Consider the following 18,367-nt stretch of genomic DNA (forward strand, 5'->3'; position numbering starts at 1 on the left):
TCTCTCTCTTGCTGTATTATTCAGACAGGGAAGAGGTATGGGTTAAGTATTACCTTGCTTAGTTCCCTACTGATGAACACTACCATATAATGACTTGTAATAGTTTTTTAGAAAAACAAAATATAAGACAATAAACAGAATTTCAGTGGGATCTCACCGGATGGTATTCATGCCATTGCCTGTAGACATGTTGACTTAGGTGAGAGTGATACTCATGCTGAGTTTAGTGGAGAAATCTTGTAGGGTGCCTCCATTCATATCACATGGAACAACACCACATAATGCTTCATACAGTCTTGGAAATGTCGGTCTATCATTAATTAAGGCTGATCATGGCATATTATCATTATGATTTCTTTATCTTATTGATATGCAAGCATCCACAGGTTGATCAAATCATGATCCTGGAGTGTAGGAGCCTTAATAGGGGATCAAAGTTTTAACATGGTAACAATTTCTTCTCCAAGATCAATAATATGCAGGTAGTGCAGATTCCAGTTTATTCAAATCATTGCCCTGTAGGGCCACAATAAGGAATCAAATTTTCGCATGGCAATATATGAGATTTTTTTTTAAAAAATCCTTTCATGACAGGTCCATGATTAGTCGTATTAATATGCAATCATTCTCCGGCACTGCAGATTACGGGGTCTTTGTTCAGATGGTGCCTCAATAGGGGATCAAAGTTTGACATTGGAATATATGTGGAGCTCCATATTAACATAAACTGAAATAATTGCAGATGTCGTCAATTCATTTCATGCATGCAACAATTTCTTCACATGTTTAATGATATCTTCAATTCTGAATTATTGCGCACATTAATTGAATTGATGATAGCATTAATTATTCTGCTGAATTGATATGTGCTATAATTCAATTGTTGCTCTCATGAAATGAATTGATGATATCAACGTTACATTTATTTAACCTAATTATAACATTAATTCATTTGAAGAGAGCAATTATTCTTTTTATAGAGAGAGAGAGCAATAATTCTTTCAGAGAGCAATTATATAATTTTAAAAATATTTTCAATTCAACACATCCACAATTGAAATATCTCTTTAATTGAAATGTTGCTCTCTTTAAAAGAATTGATGCATGCATTAATTCCTTATACAAAAATGTTGTAATCTATTAAAATATCTTCAATTGAATTAAATCATTTATACCAATTAAGTCCACCTTGAGAATTAAATATACCAATTGACATGGATATTTGAATGCATATTGTCCTGTAAACTAATGGCATAATAGGACATGAGGATACATTTACTAATTTATCATAATATACACCTGTATATGGTACATTCAGGATATACATAAATGGAAAGATATCGGCCACGTGATGATTTTTATGGGGTAACTGGGAAGTCGCCCAGTGCGCCAGTTTAACCCAACTTGTAAGGGGCACACTGGGGGCCCCCACGAGTAAAACGTTCAGTGTCCAGACCCGAATGGACACCAGCATTCTAAGGAGGTATAGAGATCCGCCCTTCTCCTGCAGTGCTACCTGGTTTGGAATCATGTGGGGCATATACACCAGCCTGTAGCATCCCGTCCCCGGTGGTGGCCCCAGATCAACTTGTTTTAACTTGTTAGGACTTTATGATCCCCTCACTGAAGTGAGGTGGACGAGGTCCCAACCGTCTGTGGTGATGGCCCCATTATAGCAGATTAGCTTTGTTTTAACTTGTAAACACTTTAGTCCTGTAAACTGCCCCCTGGTTTAGGAGCAGGTGGCAGGAGACACCCAGGTTTTGGAGCAGAAACAGTTCTCACATACCATTACCGACTCCCCAGTCCCCAGGGTTGAATCTGCCTAATGTCTGGGGTATTTCCCGGGGAGCACTGTGACGTAGTATGCAAGTTAAATCATGTTGACCTAACACACGGGGTGTCTCAAAATTAATACAGACTTTGATATAAAATCAAATAATCTCGATTATTGCTCTCATAATTGAATTAATGCGCACATCAATTGAATTGATGAGAGCAATAATGACTAAAATCCACTCCTTGAATCTCTTTCTGCTTTCATATTGTACATTGCTTGTACATGAATATCTTTTAATTCTTATTCATATGTGCTTTATAGTATATAAAATTATATGAAATTTAGTAGGCCTTGGGGAAGAATAGGGTGTTGCACTACTGGATCACATTAGCTTCTCTACTAAAAGAGTACCAAACACACAAAACTATGAAAAACTATTGTCTTCAATCTTAAGGTATTTAGTTTCCAAACTAGAATCTTTGTTGACATATCTCTTCAAAACTGCAACTTCCTCATTCTAGAGTTGTGAGAATTTAATTGCTTAAATTTTTAATGTTCACTAGCAATAATACAAACCAATATATCTTTTACAAATTTTAATTCAATAAAATGTTAGTAACAGAGATGAATGAAAATAATGATAACAATAAATGATTACATTTACAAACAAGAATATCAGTAAAATTGTCAAACAGCATCTAACCAATGAACTACTTCATATGACAAATGACTAGCACAATGATCAATTAACTGTTGAAATATTGTTGAATTAATTTGTTTTTCATATATAAGGTATATGTTGAGTGACCTTGACCTTCACAATATGATCTTGAATGACCTTTGTCTGAAAGCCATTTGCCTATTACTTATTTGTGTGATATATGATCAATACCAGTTCAAAAACTGTTGAAATAAGGAACTTTTTCCTCACATATTGTATGTTTTGGGTGACCCTGGCCTTTCTAAAATGACATTGAGAGACCTTGGTCCAAAAGATCAAAAACAGTTGAAATATTGTTGAAATGAAGGGTTTTTTGTATATAGGGGATATGCTGATTGACCTTGACCTTAATGAAATGACCTTTGCCTGAATGCCATTTGCCTATTATTTATTTGTGTGATGTATGATCAATACCTGTTCAAAAACTAGAAATAAAGGAACCTTTTCTTTACATAAGGTATATGTTCTGAGTGACCTTGACCTTTCCAAAATTACCTTGTCCCAAAAGTCCCTGTCCCAAGGAATATTTGTGATCAATTTCTGAGAGGTTTAGAAGATATGAGCTAAGACGGACAGACAGAAATAACAGTGACTATATCTCGCTTGGGAACATAAAAACAAGATATGGCTGTGAAACACTGATGCTCCGTACAACAGCAAAGTTGATAATGGCCAAGGTTAAACCAAAAACTACATGCCCCGAATCTCCGATTACAGGGGCATAATACATAACAATACAAATAAAAGATGAACACATCTGTCAGGAATCTGAATGCTGATTGTTTTCTAACTGATCCACTGCTGAACCTGAGCTGTTAGAGTGCCCCCTACAAACATAGCCATCATGGAGGCGATAGACAGACTGTTCAACAGACCTATACCAGATAGACCATGTCCACTGCAAAACAAAAACCTTTTTTATCAATACATGTATTGACTTTAAAAAATATAAGTTTCAGTTTCCATCTGAAATTCAGCTCATTTTTCATTCAGAACCTGTGACAGGGAGTATATAACTCGGAATAATTGTTTCCTGTCTCATATAAAATATATAGGCCTATATGTCTGGTTTTCCTTGCCAAAACTATTATTTTCTGATTATTCTGCATAATAACAAACTTACAGAACTTTAGCTCTTAGTGCCAATCCCCCCTACCTCTATCTAACAAGAGGCCCATGAGCCACAACACTCACCTGAGCCAACCTGGTCTTGCTGTCCTTCAGAAGATTTTAAAACAAATATTGTTTACCCACTTTATTGCCATGAAAAAAAATTGAATCCAGTAACATGACCAACCTAAGCCTAAACCTAAACCTAAATCTAAACCTAAAGGGTCATGACTTAACCCAACTGGAACCACACAACATAGGGATGCCCTATAACCATGTATCATGTAAACTTTTATCCCCAATTCTAGCCCTACCCTAACTCTATGGTCCATTGTTTTTACAACAAAAAAAAAAAAAAAAGATTTTCAAAATTTTCCCCACATATGTGTAAAATTTTGAATGTGGGGTAATGATTTGAAGAAACTTGAATATGCACTACCAGAGGATGCTTGCATACTAATATTACTAAGCACAGTCTGCTACTCATTAGAAGATTTTAACACAACACCCCCTATATATTCCCATGTATTGACTATGTATTGAAAACTTCCAATGTTATCCCTTATTGTGGCCCCAGCCTACCCTTGGGGGACACTCATTTCAACAAATACAACAAGTGACCATAAAAGCTCATTTGAGCTTATAGCTCAGTTGTTTATAAGATAAGGAAGCTTTCACATAAGTTTTGTCTTTTCTGGTCCAATGGTTCTTGAGAAGAATTTCTTTTAATTACCCTACCCTATTTTAACAAATTGCAAATTATCTCCCCTTGCAAAGGGACATGGATCCTGAAATAAACGAACTTGGAGGCCCTTTACCAAAGGATGCTTTGTGTCAAGGTTGGATCATATTGGCCCAATGGTTCCAGAGAAAATGAAAATGTGAAAAGTTTATGGACAGACAACAGAAAAACCGATTATCAGAAAAGCTTGAGCTAATAATATCTAACAAAGACAAAGCCTGATGAAAATTTACATATTTACAAAATGTGATTAACAGATACATGTGAATTTTATTCTAGCTTCTGAAAAAAGGTTTGACTCACCTTGTGCACCCTCCTCCTAAGCGTGCTCCAAAAAGTATCAGAGCTCCCCCAACAAACGATTGAACAACTGAAGCCCCAGCGACTGTGCCATAAGTTCCAGACAGCATGGAGGACAAGAAAGCACCAAAAATGGAGCTCAGGACAAAGACAACCTGTGTAGAAATTATGACTTCAAAGGCATCTGATATTTATTTGTATCCTGCGTAAATATCTGTTACTAGTAGTTTTATCTAAGTGTATAAATATATATGTCCAGTACCTGCCACCAGTTCGGAAAGCCAGTTTGGAACTTGAGGAGGTATGGTGATAATCTTTTTGTTGACTTGTGGAGGAAAAATTGGGAGGTGATGGTGCAGAAGCTACTACTTGCTCCTATGCAAAATAAAATTAAAGGTTTATCATCTAGAAAACTGACAAATCAGAAAGGGGCCTGCAAGGATGTCTGAAGGACAGATGAAACCTTCCAAAGGAGACTTTTAAGTTATTACAAGCGGCAACATGCCATAGAAAGTGCTAACAGATGGACAGACAGAAATCTGAAAATCTATACAGGTCTTCCTCTGCCTAATTGGAGTATTGCCAATAAAATTTACCAAAAAAAATCTCCAGTTATCGAGTGCTATAGAAAGTGCTATTATTTCATTAATATAAGAAAACTGTCATAACTCCATAACAACAAAGCTGATAAATCTGAAAATCGAAAGGGGTCTTCCTCTTCCAAATCCAAGCATTATCTTTATATTCTATAAAAACCTCCTCAAGTAATATCAAGTTAAATTGCAATGTCGTGGAAAGTGCTATTATCTTATTAATATTACAAAAATTAAGTCCCATAACTCTGTAACAATAATGGCAATAAATCTGAAAATCGAAAGGTGTCTTCTTCCCAATCCAAGAATTATGTATAAAATCTATGAAAATGTTCCCATGAAAACTTAAGTTACTGTGTGCCATACAAAGTGCTGACGAATGGACAGGCAGATGGATGGACTGACAGAGTGATTACTATAGAACACTCACCTTATGGTGGGGCCTATCTACGACAATAAAACCAAGAGTACCAAAAACGGTACATAATAAGCCAGTCTAAAACTTATATAGGGTGTTTTTCTTAAGCCATAATTTGTATAACTTTGATTCAGGTAGTATCAACCATCATCAGGCTGTGACATACTTATGACAGTCTATGACATATTCATACTCATATGAATAAAAGGTCTCAGCTTAAGGAGGTACACTACATCATCATAATGGCTGACTTCCTTTTAAAACTTGGATGAAAATATAAATATCAGCAATATTTGTCTATTCATTTAAAATTTCATCGCCTAGCTAAGTAGCTCAGTAGGTTAGCAGGTCGACTGCTGAACTGTAGATCACAGGTTCGAGTCCAGCAAGGGTTTTAAAACATTTTCAGATTGCTATCTACTAAAACTGCATTTTTTGACTTAATAAAGTAAATTTGAAAGTTTTCATTTTCAAAATATTGTTGTACATATCCTCCACTTTTCATCCATATCAAATTTTTCTGGTGTTAGCATACCTCCTTAAAAACTGACAGGAGGTAGATAGACAAACCAATAGTTCTGTGTGTAAAATATTTCCCCAAATTTGACCAAGTTTAACAACCTGTAAATATTTCAAAACATCGAAGAAAATTAAAAATTGTTGAGAATCCAAATCCTTGCACTATGCACATCTTCATGTTGCTTCTAAACTGCGAGAGGAGTTAAAAGGACAAACCAATATTTCCTCAAAACGGACTAAGTTCAACAACCTGTGATTTTCTCAAAAAATGAAGAAAATCAAAATCCTCACCACATGCACATCTTCAATACCCATACCAACACTCTGTAAAATAAGAAGGTCCTTACTTCAAAATTGTGGGAGGAGTTTGCCAGATAAATTATGTACCCTCCCATATAACAATAATTTTCAAATAAAGGGGCAAAACTCCTGCAAGAGAGGTCGAAATGGATGAAAATTGCATCATGATATAAAGTAACCAACAAAGAAGCTACACAGCAAGTTTACACTTGATACGTAACACAGAAAATGAAAATAGAAACAGAAAACCCAGAACGGACAGACGGAAAGACGGACATTTCAGACATCACTGTACCATAATACATCCAGCCCAGAGACAGGTGTATAATAACAGAAATGTTGAAATATAAACACATTTACAGAAACTGTTTTCTTCCCAGCAGATGCCTTTCCAGTGTTTGCTATATTAAATATATTGCACATTTTACTGTAGACCTCTTGTAACTGTTCATTTCATAGGACATTACAAGCTTCCACATGTTTGTTGATATGCTGTACAATATGCTGTGTGGTATGCCTGGGGAAAATCATATTTCTTCAAACCTTTAGAGTCATAATATAAATGTATTTTCCATATTTAAAAGATTTCATTACCTAAAGTGTCACCCATGACCAATACTGTAGGAATTTGTAGACTTCCAACTACAACACCAGACAAATATGGTGGCCATGCTGGGCATGTAATCCAACTACTTGATTGGTAGACAGAATCTGTGATCTGTCAATGAAAGTAAAGTTAAATCGATGTCAAATAAAAATTTTAAAAAAGAAAGAGGCTACAAAACTTTATTTATCAAATTTCCAGTATACATAAAATTGATTTATATATATATATTACACTGATTTCTTCTTCCCAGGGATAAGCAAGCTCCAAAGTGAATACAACCATTGAAAACACTGCAGCAGTAGGCAAGGCCATCACAAAGAAAGGAGAGCCATACAGATTGTATAAACTGAAATCACATGTAAGGGTATTACTGAAATACTGCACTCGGTCAATACCGTACAACAGGCATTTTCTGCAGTTGGGAATTTTTGTGATTTGATACCTAATAGGCAGCAAATTATAATTTGCATTTCAAATTTCTGTGATGCATTTAAAGAATTTTTAGAATAATTTGTAATTGGAATTTTTACGGATTTTTCTTATACACAAAATACCAGAAAAAATGGACGACCACAGAAATTACCCGTTATACAATATCACTGGTATAATGCGCATAATCTGAGACCCGTCAACTTGTGACATAATGGGAATGTCCACTTACAATTGGAATCTTATTGAATGTTCTGGCCTCATTAAGTCTGTAACAACTGGTTCTAGAATCCCGTACAGCAGGGTACCAAACAAAGCACCCAACAGAGTGTATACTGCAACCAGAACAACATTACTGAAACATTGATATTTCAAACAACTGCAACTTACATGTACGGCAAGTCACTGAGTTAAATGTACATTACTTGAGTTCTGAGTTCCTGATCCAATCTGAGCAAGAACCACCCCTGGACACTATATAAAAAGAAGCATTAAAATGGTATAATGTAATTTGAAGATTACTAGGCATACACAAATATAGATAATGTATTTTCATTCATGGATGGCCAAAACTGTGTTACATTAAAAAAATTTAAACAAAACATTTCACTGTAGTTTTACTACATTACTGCATGAATTTATCCTTCAAAATATTGCTACAAGTTTCAGTAAGTGTTCACACATATCCATACACATCTAATGTTCACACTTATACTTATACTCTTTAATATTCACACATGTCCTTACACTCCTAATGTTTACACACATATCCATACACATCTAATGTTCACACTTATACTTATACTCTTTAATATTCACACATGTCCTTACACTCCTAATGTTTACACACATCCTTACACTCCTAATGTTTACACACATCCTTACACTCCTAATGTTTACACACATCCTTACACTCCTAATGTTTACACATGTCCTTACACTCCTAATGTTTACACACATATCCATACACATCTAATGTTCACACTTATACTTATACTCTTTAATATTCACACATGTCCTTACACTTCTAATGTTTACACACATCCTTACACTCCTAATGTTTACACACATCCTTACACTCCTAATGTTTACATATATCCTTACACTCCTAATGTTTACACACATCCTTACACTCCTAATGTTTACACACATCCTTACACTCCTAATGTTTACATATATCCTTACACTCCTAATGTTTATACACATCCTTACACTCCTAATGTTTACACACATCCTTACACTCCTAATGTTTACACATACTCTTACACTCCTATTGTTTACACACATCCTTACACTCCTAATGTTTACACACATCCTTACACTCCCTAATGTTTACACACATCCTTACACTCCTAATGTTTACACACATCCTTACACTCCTAATGTTTACACACATCCTTACACTCCTAATGTTTATACCCATACTCCTAATGTTAACACACTTCCTTACATTCCTAATGTTTACACACATCCTTACACTCCTAATGTTTACACACATCCTTACACTCCTAATGTTTACACACATCCTTACACTCCTAATGTTTACACACATCCTTACACTTGTAATGTTTACACACATCCTTACACTCCTAATGTTTACACACATCCTTACACTCCTTATGTTTACATATATCCTTACACTTCCAGCTACAGCCATTCCCATGCCTAATAAGGCTCCCCCGGTGAGGACGGTCAGGAAACCCTTGTCTCTAAGACCTTTCACAAAAGTGGATTTAGCACCTAGGTACTGATTTCTCGTAAGTGGAAGCATGGACAACAATGACATCACAAACATCCCTACATTAAATACAGTCATATTTTTATTTCCCATTCATACAAGCAGTACTGTAAGATCTCTGATTAATTTAAGCTTAAAGGGACTGATTCACGATTTCCCCCAAAATTTTGTTTTTCATTTTTAATGATCAAAATCCACTGTCTAATGTGTTTGAAATATTTCACATGAAAATATTAAGGTTATACATTATCACAGAAGCTCATTATAGAGTTTATTATTTGTTTTGTAAACAAAGATTGTGGTATGCTATTGTTTACGAAATTTTCAAAAGAAATGGATATCGATCTAAGTTTATTATATCTTTCAAATTTCAATTATTTTTGGGGTAAAATGTGTCATCTAAAAGTTAAAATTTGTGACTATGCAAAATTAAGATGCATTATATTACAAAATCAATATTTCACTTATTTGTTTGTTTACATATAAAGACTCGAGTCTTTGTTTACATAACACAGATTTAAGGCTAATATATTGCTTTCATTCTTACATTCAGAAGGTCAAAATTTTGGCTGTCAACATTAAATGAGTTATATTTTTAATGTTTAACATAAAAAATGAAAAATATTTTAATCAAAAATCGTGAACCAGTCCCTTCAAAGATTTATAATTAACATTTTATTGATTCTATATACTTTTTATAGCCTTATTTTCGATGCAGTTCAGTTTTCTTTATTTACATGGTACATCAAAACTGACAACTCATAACGGGCCCCACAATGAATATATCCAGCAGGTGCTCTACCCTAACTAGAAAACTAACAACTCATAATGGGCCCCACAATGAATATATCCAGCAGGTGCTCTACCTTAACTAGAAAACTGACAACTCATAATGGGCCCCACAATGAATATATCCAGCAGGTGCTCTACCCTTACTAGAAAACTGACAACTCATAACGGGCCCCACAATGAATATATCCAGCAGGTGCTCTACCCTTACTAGAAAACTGACAACTCATAACGGGCCCCACAATGAATATATCCAGCAGGTGCTCTAACCTATAACTAGAAAACTGACAACTCATAACGGGCCCCACAATGAATATATCCAGCAGGTGCTCTACGCTAACTAGAAAACTGACAACTCATAACAGGCCCCACAATGAATATATCCAGCAGGTGCTCTACCCTAACTAGAAAACTAACAACTCGTAACGGGCCCCACAATGAATATATCCAGCAGGTGCTCTACCACTGAACTATGTGTATCTGGTTGGTTAGTTGAATCAGCATGATTGGTACATCAACTTTTTTCTGGACTTGGAGATGCCGTGTGGCATAGAATGTGCAATCATCTAATTAACAGTAAAACAAGGACAAAATGTTGTACACATGTCTTTTATGTATACAAATTCTATTCAATTTTACCTGTAATGATTCCAGATAGAAACATTTTCAGCATAACAAACTGGGACAACAACATCTGATTTTTTACCACAAGAGGTTCATAAACTGAAATTAAACAAGGTATCATTAGAATGTGTCAGCTATAAAGTCTCCCAAATGAACTAATGGTTGTACAAAAGTGAGCTTTTTCTGAGTATTACTGTTTTCCCCCTACATTAATAACTCCCTTGCACAAAATCCATGCCAAAGAGAGACATTAAAATAAAGTGTAGAACATGTCTGTCAATTGTTGAAGAATAATATGTTTATCTACATTTTTATCAATCTGATTAAAATCAGATCCTCGATCTACACTTCTTCTTTTTTTTTTTTTGTCGTTACACGAGGTGTAGCGACAAGAAAGAAAAAAGAGGAGCAGATCGAGGATCTGATTTTAATCAGATTGCATTTTTATCTTTATAAGAGTAAGAAGTCAAGGTCACTGGAGTTACTTGACCTTGATACATGTACTAGTTTGTAGGTCACATCATCCTTTAATACCATCTGAAGATTCTGTCTCAAGTGGTTTCAGTTCCAAAGTAATAAGTTTTTATGATCAAGGTCAAATGTCAAGGTCACTGGAGATACTAGTCTGGAAGTCACAAAATCCTTTTAACATTTCTGAAGGTTTCATTTCTCTATCTGTCCTGGTTCTATAGTAATATGAGTTTTTATTATCGGGTAAAAAGGTCAAGGCATAGATTTCATATACCAAAACTGGTTAAAATTGGTTCAGCCATTCCAAAGAAAAAGCTGAAAATGTTCAAAAGTTTACCATCGACACATGACAACAAAAACAGATATCAATAGGTCACCCAAGCTTGTCCATATAGCTTGCTGGGACAAATACAATTTCTCAATCCAAAAGATCAAGTAAGCATTCACTTCGAAATGCTTTGAATAATTTGAAAATGGCCAAGACCTATGATTGTGCTGTAGGGCTCAAACGATACGGCCCCTTCACGATATGATACATATTGAATTGAGCGTTGATATTGAGCAGTATCAATTTTTCGGTGAATAATTTCAGCCCTATTGTGCTGAAGTAATTCATGAACTGATTCTACTAGTTATAATGATCTAATTTACCAATAAAACCTAGCCATTGGATAAAATACTGTCTGGCGTGTTTCTTATCACTTGCTAGGTCATTCTTTACACAGAGATTTTGACTATACATTACTCTATTTACCTGATTAAGATATAGGGCTCATGGCAGGTGTGACCAGTTGACAGGGAATGTTTACTCCCCTTAGGCACCTGATCCCACCTCTGGTGTGTCCAGGGGTCCGTGTTTACCCTACTCTTAACTTTGTATTCCTTATAGAAGTTATGAGATTGATCTTTGTTCATCTAATTTAAAAGCAAACTAGCATGGTGTCACACCATGCCCTTTTTGGCTGGCACCATGCCTTTTTTAATTGCAGCATGTCCTTTTTTCTCTATAATTTTTTTTTAAAAATATTTGCTAATATAAACAATTGTTCTTTATTTCACAAGGTTAATTGAAAAGGTCAAAATCAAGGCAGCAGGTATCAACTTTTAAAGAGGCTAAATGATTATTCTATTACTATCATAGTATGATACAATGAAAGTGCCCCGAAATTGTCTTGCCGCGACAAAAACTGCCCTTTTGAACATTGATATGTGTGCCCTCTCTAGATCCTAGATTTAACACTAGATGTAACAAAATCTGTGATAATTTTTAAAGTCCAATGTGTGACATTTTGCAAATGTGTGGCTGTACCAAGCCTTTTCAATATCTCACATCAACAACAAATGTGTGGCTGTACCAAGCCTTTTCAATATCTCACATCAACAACAAATGTGTGGCTGTACCAAGCCTTTTCAATATCTCACATCAATGACATATATTTGGCTGTACCAAGCCTTTACAATATCTCACATAAAAACAAGAATTGCATCTTGACTCAGTTATTCATTCTGCTGTAAGGAATTTTTTTTTCTATTTGTCCCAATAGATTGTCCTGAACACTGGATTACACATTTTACAAATTCCAGAATGGCAGGTCTGATGTAAACCTTTTTTCAGAAGACATATTTTTGACTCGTGTTAGAAGGACTGCACCTCCTATTATTACTGTTACTTATCAATGATATATGATCAATATCTGTTCAAGAACTGCTGAAATATGGAGCTTTTTTCTTATATAAGGTGTATGTTCAGAGTGATCTTGACCTTTCCAAAATGACCTTGGTCCAAAAGTCCCTGTCCATAGGAATGTTTTATGATCAATTATGACTAATTTCTGATGAATGGTCCAATTAGGAGAAATGAGCTAGGACCAATGGATGGATAGATACAACAGGAGGAGCATAAAAATAAATTAGTTATTGTGAAAAATATCATTACCAAATGAATGCAGCCCTGTACAAACAAACGATCACATGCATACATGTGTAAGTATGGATTAAGAAATAACAATTATGAAAACTTGATATCAGTTCAACATACATGTACAATAAACTTACCTCAGTACATCCACTAGTTCAATATAAGCAATTTCGAATTGACCATAATTTAAATCAAAGAATAAGAGGTTGTTGAGTGGTCAGAGATTTAACTGAAATTTCAGGATAAGTGACTTGAATATATGTGAAATAAGCTATACTTTTGGATAAGTTCTTGTAGCCCTTAGCATGGTAAGGGGTCTATTTTCTAATTATCTTCAAACATCAGTTTCAACAATTACAGTGTTTTTCATATATAAAATTTACTACAGAATTTCGACAGTTTCCCTTGCAAAAATCATCAAAAATCCCTTGATTTCCCAGTGCAGTTAAATGAGCAGGGATTTATTCCAACATTATAAAACAAATTTTGTAACAAATACTTTAAGTATGACCTACTATTGTGTCAATAACACATTGATGAGAGAGAATATTAGATGTTAGGATGTTTTTGTCATTTAATTAGAACCCTGTATAATGTCAATTTCAGGACGAACGAGTCAATCTCACTTAATTCAAAATATTATGTGAAGAGGTTGAAAAAAAAAGCTATAGTTACAAAAAATCAATAGCTACATAGTTTTCCATTCAAGTACGAGTCCAACATTGAGCAGGTGTTTTATGAAACTCTGATGACCCCGTATAGCGAAGATACAAGGCCAAGAGGTCAAAACTTTTGCTACCTATAGAAAGGAACACACATGTGAAATATGAAAACCCTATCTGACACCATTCATCAAAAGTTATGCCCAGGATTAAAGGTTCTGCAGACAGACAGACAGACCAAAAACTAAATCAGGCAGATCCAGGAATATTTTAAAGGGGGGAGGAATTTTACCAATAATTTTGTTTTTAAAACTGGAGGTTCCACCCTCAAAATGCGTTATTTTTACCCTTTTCTAACAAACTTTACTGACAAAAGGTGTGGGGGGTTTGAACCCCCGGAACACCCCCCCCCCCCCTCTGGATCCACCGCTGTATATGCCCTCAAATATCCGCTTACGGGGCATAAAAATTACTAGTATCCCAACATGTCGATACCCCCCCCCCTTCCAAACACTTCTGGAGAACTCGTACCCAGGAGAACTCGTACCCAGAAATTTGGGTACGAGTTCTCCTGGAGAAAAACTTTGTCATTTTATCAAATAGAAATGTGAGTATGAGTTCTCCTAAAGAAAAAACTTGTCAATTGTATTATAAAAATCTGGGTACGAGTTCTCTCGGAGAAAAAACTTTGTCATTTTATCGGATAAATCTGGGTATGAGTTCTCCTACAGAAAAAAACTTTGTTATGACAAAGTTTTTCTCCAGAACTCGTACCCAGATTTACCGTATATACTCGCCTATAAGTCGGATTTTTGGGAGTCAATATTTGGTCCAAAACTCTATGTCCGACTTATAGGCGCATCCTAAGAAGATTGGCATTTTTCTGGGCGGCGTAACATAGTGTTTTTTTAAACAACTCCGACGATTATCATGGACTACCACACAAATGATTATTGTTCACAAGTATCTAGACATACGCGGTTGAGTTAAGGCTTTCCCCATAAAATTTTTAATACCAGTGCCTTACATAAATATACTTTACCGCACTGGCACATTGCACGACGTCACAATGAAAAATACGTCATGACGATTGTCATGACGTACATATCTACAGTCCTTTTGTGGTTGGAAATGTCAAAATATTGTTTCGTTATTTACCACCGCTGTCAAACGGTAAACTGCAATCGCGTAAAAGTTTCTGTCAAATGGGTTATATTAATTCTGTTTGATATTGAAAAAGTTTCAATTTCTTCTTTATATAGCATACATGCTAGAGTAATATCCATATTATATTGTGATCTTGATATCGCCCTTAATCTACATGTATAGTTACTTTCACAATGGACTCATTTGCATAAACAGGGTTTCCGTACATAAAAAAAATCATCATTGGCACGACACCCCGAGGTTTTTAAGTGAAAGATGTTTGATTTATGTGACATATGAACTTCAGTGCCAAAGGAAAGTTAGGGGAGCAAGTTCTGGCTTCAACAGAAAATATGTTTTCCAGGCTAGATTCAACTTCGTATGTGCAAAAATCGCGGCATTTTGCATATTCCATGCAAAAATTAGACATGTTACAAGTCACAATAAACTTGCTCTCAGCACTTTTCAAATTAAGAAATTAATATGCTTTGAAGTTATATTAACTTCAACTTGCATTGATATCTGGATATCGTGCCAATTCAACGATTTATACATACACGATACGTTTTTATCTTGATATTTGATCACGTGATACAGAGTTGATGTAGAGACTGTCGATCTGGTGAAAAATGTATAAGAGGTCGATATGCACTTAATGATATATACATATTGTTTTTGTATAAAAGGGTTGTGTTTACAGAATTTGTCACAAATTGATCTGTTTATTAACACCTTTTTCCTGACATGTTTCTATGGCCCTACTTAACACAATTGCATATTGTATTGTTTATGTATTTTAAAATTATGTATAAAGTACAAGTATTTACATATTTTTATCTAGTTAAAAATTATTTACATACCGGTAACTAATACTTTCAATTCAACTAATCTATCGTTTATCGGTAAAATTAAATTACGAACGCGATTTAATATTGAAATATTCATATGTATACCAACTGAAATATATTTCATAAAAGATTGAATATTGTTAACAGATAATTTAGATCATCATTCTGGACTCTTAAAAACTCTATTGTTGATACATTGAATTATACCGGAACCCCACAATAACCGCGAGGCGCATGCCACTAAGTAAACACGGTGTCAGGTACTGGTAATTAGGAGACCATAATTGCGAAGGTAAACGAGGGATCAATGCCCATAATAGATCAAGGGTTGCGTTTAAACCCCAAACAGATATGGCTTGGATATTGAGCACCTCATAATTATTAATTTCTCATAATATTTTTTCAAACATAGGTAAAAACACTAGAGCATTGACTTGAAATTGTCAACTGATTCTGACAAAAATTTGTACCGACTTATAAGCGGGTCAAAGGCAAATTCCTACAAAATAACCTTAAAAAATACAACCGACTTATAGGCCGACCGACTTATAGGCGAGTATATACGGTATCAGATAAAATGACAAAGTTTTTTTTCTCCAGGAGAACTCGTACCCAGATTTTTATAACAGAAATGACACAGTTTTTCTCTGGGAGAACTCATACCCAGATTTTTATGATACAATTGACAAGTTTTACTCTAGGAGAACTCTAATCCGAGATTCCTCTGACTCTTATCCCCGCTTTTATATTTGACATGTGCGGGGGAGAGTCAGAGCGGACTCCATATTGAAAAGTGGGAATTCAGCGACACCAGCTGGTGTTGCTGCTTTACCTACCTCTTACAACTTTATTTCACGGATCTATCTTCCAAGACGTGAGAATTCAGTTAACGGAAGATAAATCTATAAATAGATCATGATTAATACGATGCTATCGCCGTTTAAACGGCCCTAACACCGACAAATGGAGCATCACTTGAATTAGGTTGCTGCCTCGCCATTTAATTTCTTTGCGCATGACGTCAGCACATGTAAACACAAAATTCCATCGTTTAAACGGTGATAGCATCGTATTAATCATGATGTATTTGTAGAATAATCTTCCGATAACTGAATCCTCGCGTCTCGGAAGATGGGTCCGCGAAATAAAGTTGTAAGAGGTAGGTAAAGCAGCTGAATTCCCACTTTTCAATATGGAGTCCGCTCTGACTCTCCCCCGCAGAAGTCACAAAATAAAAGCGGGGTTAAGAGTCAGAGGAATCTCGGATTAGGAGAACTCGTACCCAGATATTGATGGGTACGACTTAGTCTCTTGGAAAACTCATACCTGTGGGTACGACTTCTCCAGGAGAACTCGTACCCAAATTTCTGGGTTCGAGTTCTCCTGGGTACGGTAAATATCAAAATCATAAAAAAACCAGGAAAACGTCAGATATTTCGGACTAAGAGTACTGCTGCTTTCAAAATTGGTATGAAAGTCAGACTCACTATTAACAAATACCTCAACTATTCAAACAATACTATTCATAACAATTTGACATGGATAAAATTTCTATTTTATACCTTTTCCTTTTTCTATTGCAAATCCAAACATTAAACCACAGACTGAAGACACTGCTAGAGCTGTCATCTGCATCCGTCTGGAGCTGCTCCTCTCATCCACTTCTTCTAAGCCTGTTCTGCGCCGAGACGCCATGTCTTAAATTTCCCTAAATACTCATATCACATTTTGGTCAAAATATTTATACTAAATAAATGTGGACTTTGCGCAAAAAATGATTTAAAATATGCTAAATCATTCTTTAAAATACCGCTTGTGGACCCATGCGTTTCAACGGAACGTAAACAAAGATTATAATAACCAAAACCCAGTCCGGCAATGGTTCAGTAGCAGCAGACGCTGAGACGGCTGAGCCAACAGCACGTTATCATATCATATCCTGTAACATTTACATGTGGTATCGTATCAAGATTATCCATTTACTAAATTACTGACATGTTAGCCCACTGCAAGATCGTTAAGCTCGGAAGGTTGTCGTAAGTAATGATGAGGATGACATGACTGTCCATGTCCAGCTGCCGATGCCCAAATGATAATGGAAAATATAAATTAAGGTCTTGATCTAGTCCTACTAGACAGACGTATACGGATTCAGAATTTTTTCCACACGAGGGGGGGGGGGGCAAACCTACACTACTAAATATAAAGTCATATAGGTTTCTAGCATTTAGTATATTTTATTCTAGTTAAACGTTTTGTAGTATTGTCAATATTTTGATTTCTACATTCAGTCAAAAAGAAAACCTGAGGTGTTTGAAACTCGACCTTTTTGCATTTAAAATTTACTCAAGGATTTATGGCATAATACCGTTATCTGCACCGCATATCTTTAATATTACAGTTTATTCCGTAATTTAGGTGAAAATTTGCATATTCCTATAGTAATTTAACGGAATAAACCAAATTTAAAGAGCAAATAACTCTTCCTAAAGGAAAAATAAATCTTACATTTTATCGCGGTGCAGATAACGGTATTATGCCGGATTTATTCGTTCAAACTTGATTTGTCTGTTGGTATCAACATAAGAAACACAAATCAATTGCATGCACAAAATATATTGGGTACATTTTCTAACAATAACAGATAAAGAA

The 18,367-nt window shown here is 35.2% G+C and overlaps 1 protein-coding gene and 1 long non-coding RNA gene across 2 annotated transcripts in view; one reads left to right on the forward strand and one right to left on the reverse strand.

The window, feature by feature from the left end:
* Nucleotides 1–2,361: 2,361 nt before the first annotated feature.
* On the reverse strand, nucleotides 2,362–17,568 carry LOC125650156 (uncharacterized). The gene is made up of 10 exons (XM_048878181.2): nucleotides 17,278–17,568; nucleotides 10,686–10,769; nucleotides 9,159–9,316; nucleotides 7,945–7,993; nucleotides 7,752–7,854; nucleotides 7,322–7,436; nucleotides 7,078–7,201; nucleotides 4,916–5,028; nucleotides 4,657–4,808; nucleotides 2,362–3,399 (listed from the first exon to the last, which is right to left on the reverse strand). The coding sequence occupies exons 1-10, from the start codon at nucleotides 17,408–17,410 to the stop codon at nucleotides 3,288–3,290; spliced, it is 1,143 nt and encodes a 380-aa protein (XP_048734138.2). The 5' UTR covers nucleotides 17,411–17,568; the 3' UTR covers nucleotides 2,362–3,287.
* A 21-nt stretch (nucleotides 17,569–17,589) lies between these two features.
* Nucleotides 17,590–18,367, forward strand: part of LOC125650157 (uncharacterized) — a 53,372-nt gene continuing 52,594 nt past the window's right edge. The window contains exon 1 of the long non-coding RNA XR_007360905.2: nucleotides 17,590–17,672. This is a non-coding gene — a long non-coding RNA (uncharacterized LOC125650157). The remainder of the gene's footprint in view (nucleotides 17,673–18,367) is intronic.

This window comes from Ostrea edulis, chromosome 5 (assembly GCF_947568905.1).
Source record: "Ostrea edulis chromosome 5, xbOstEdul1.1, whole genome shotgun sequence".
Classification (NCBI taxonomy): Eukaryota; Metazoa; Mollusca; class Bivalvia; order Ostreida; family Ostreidae; genus Ostrea; species Ostrea edulis.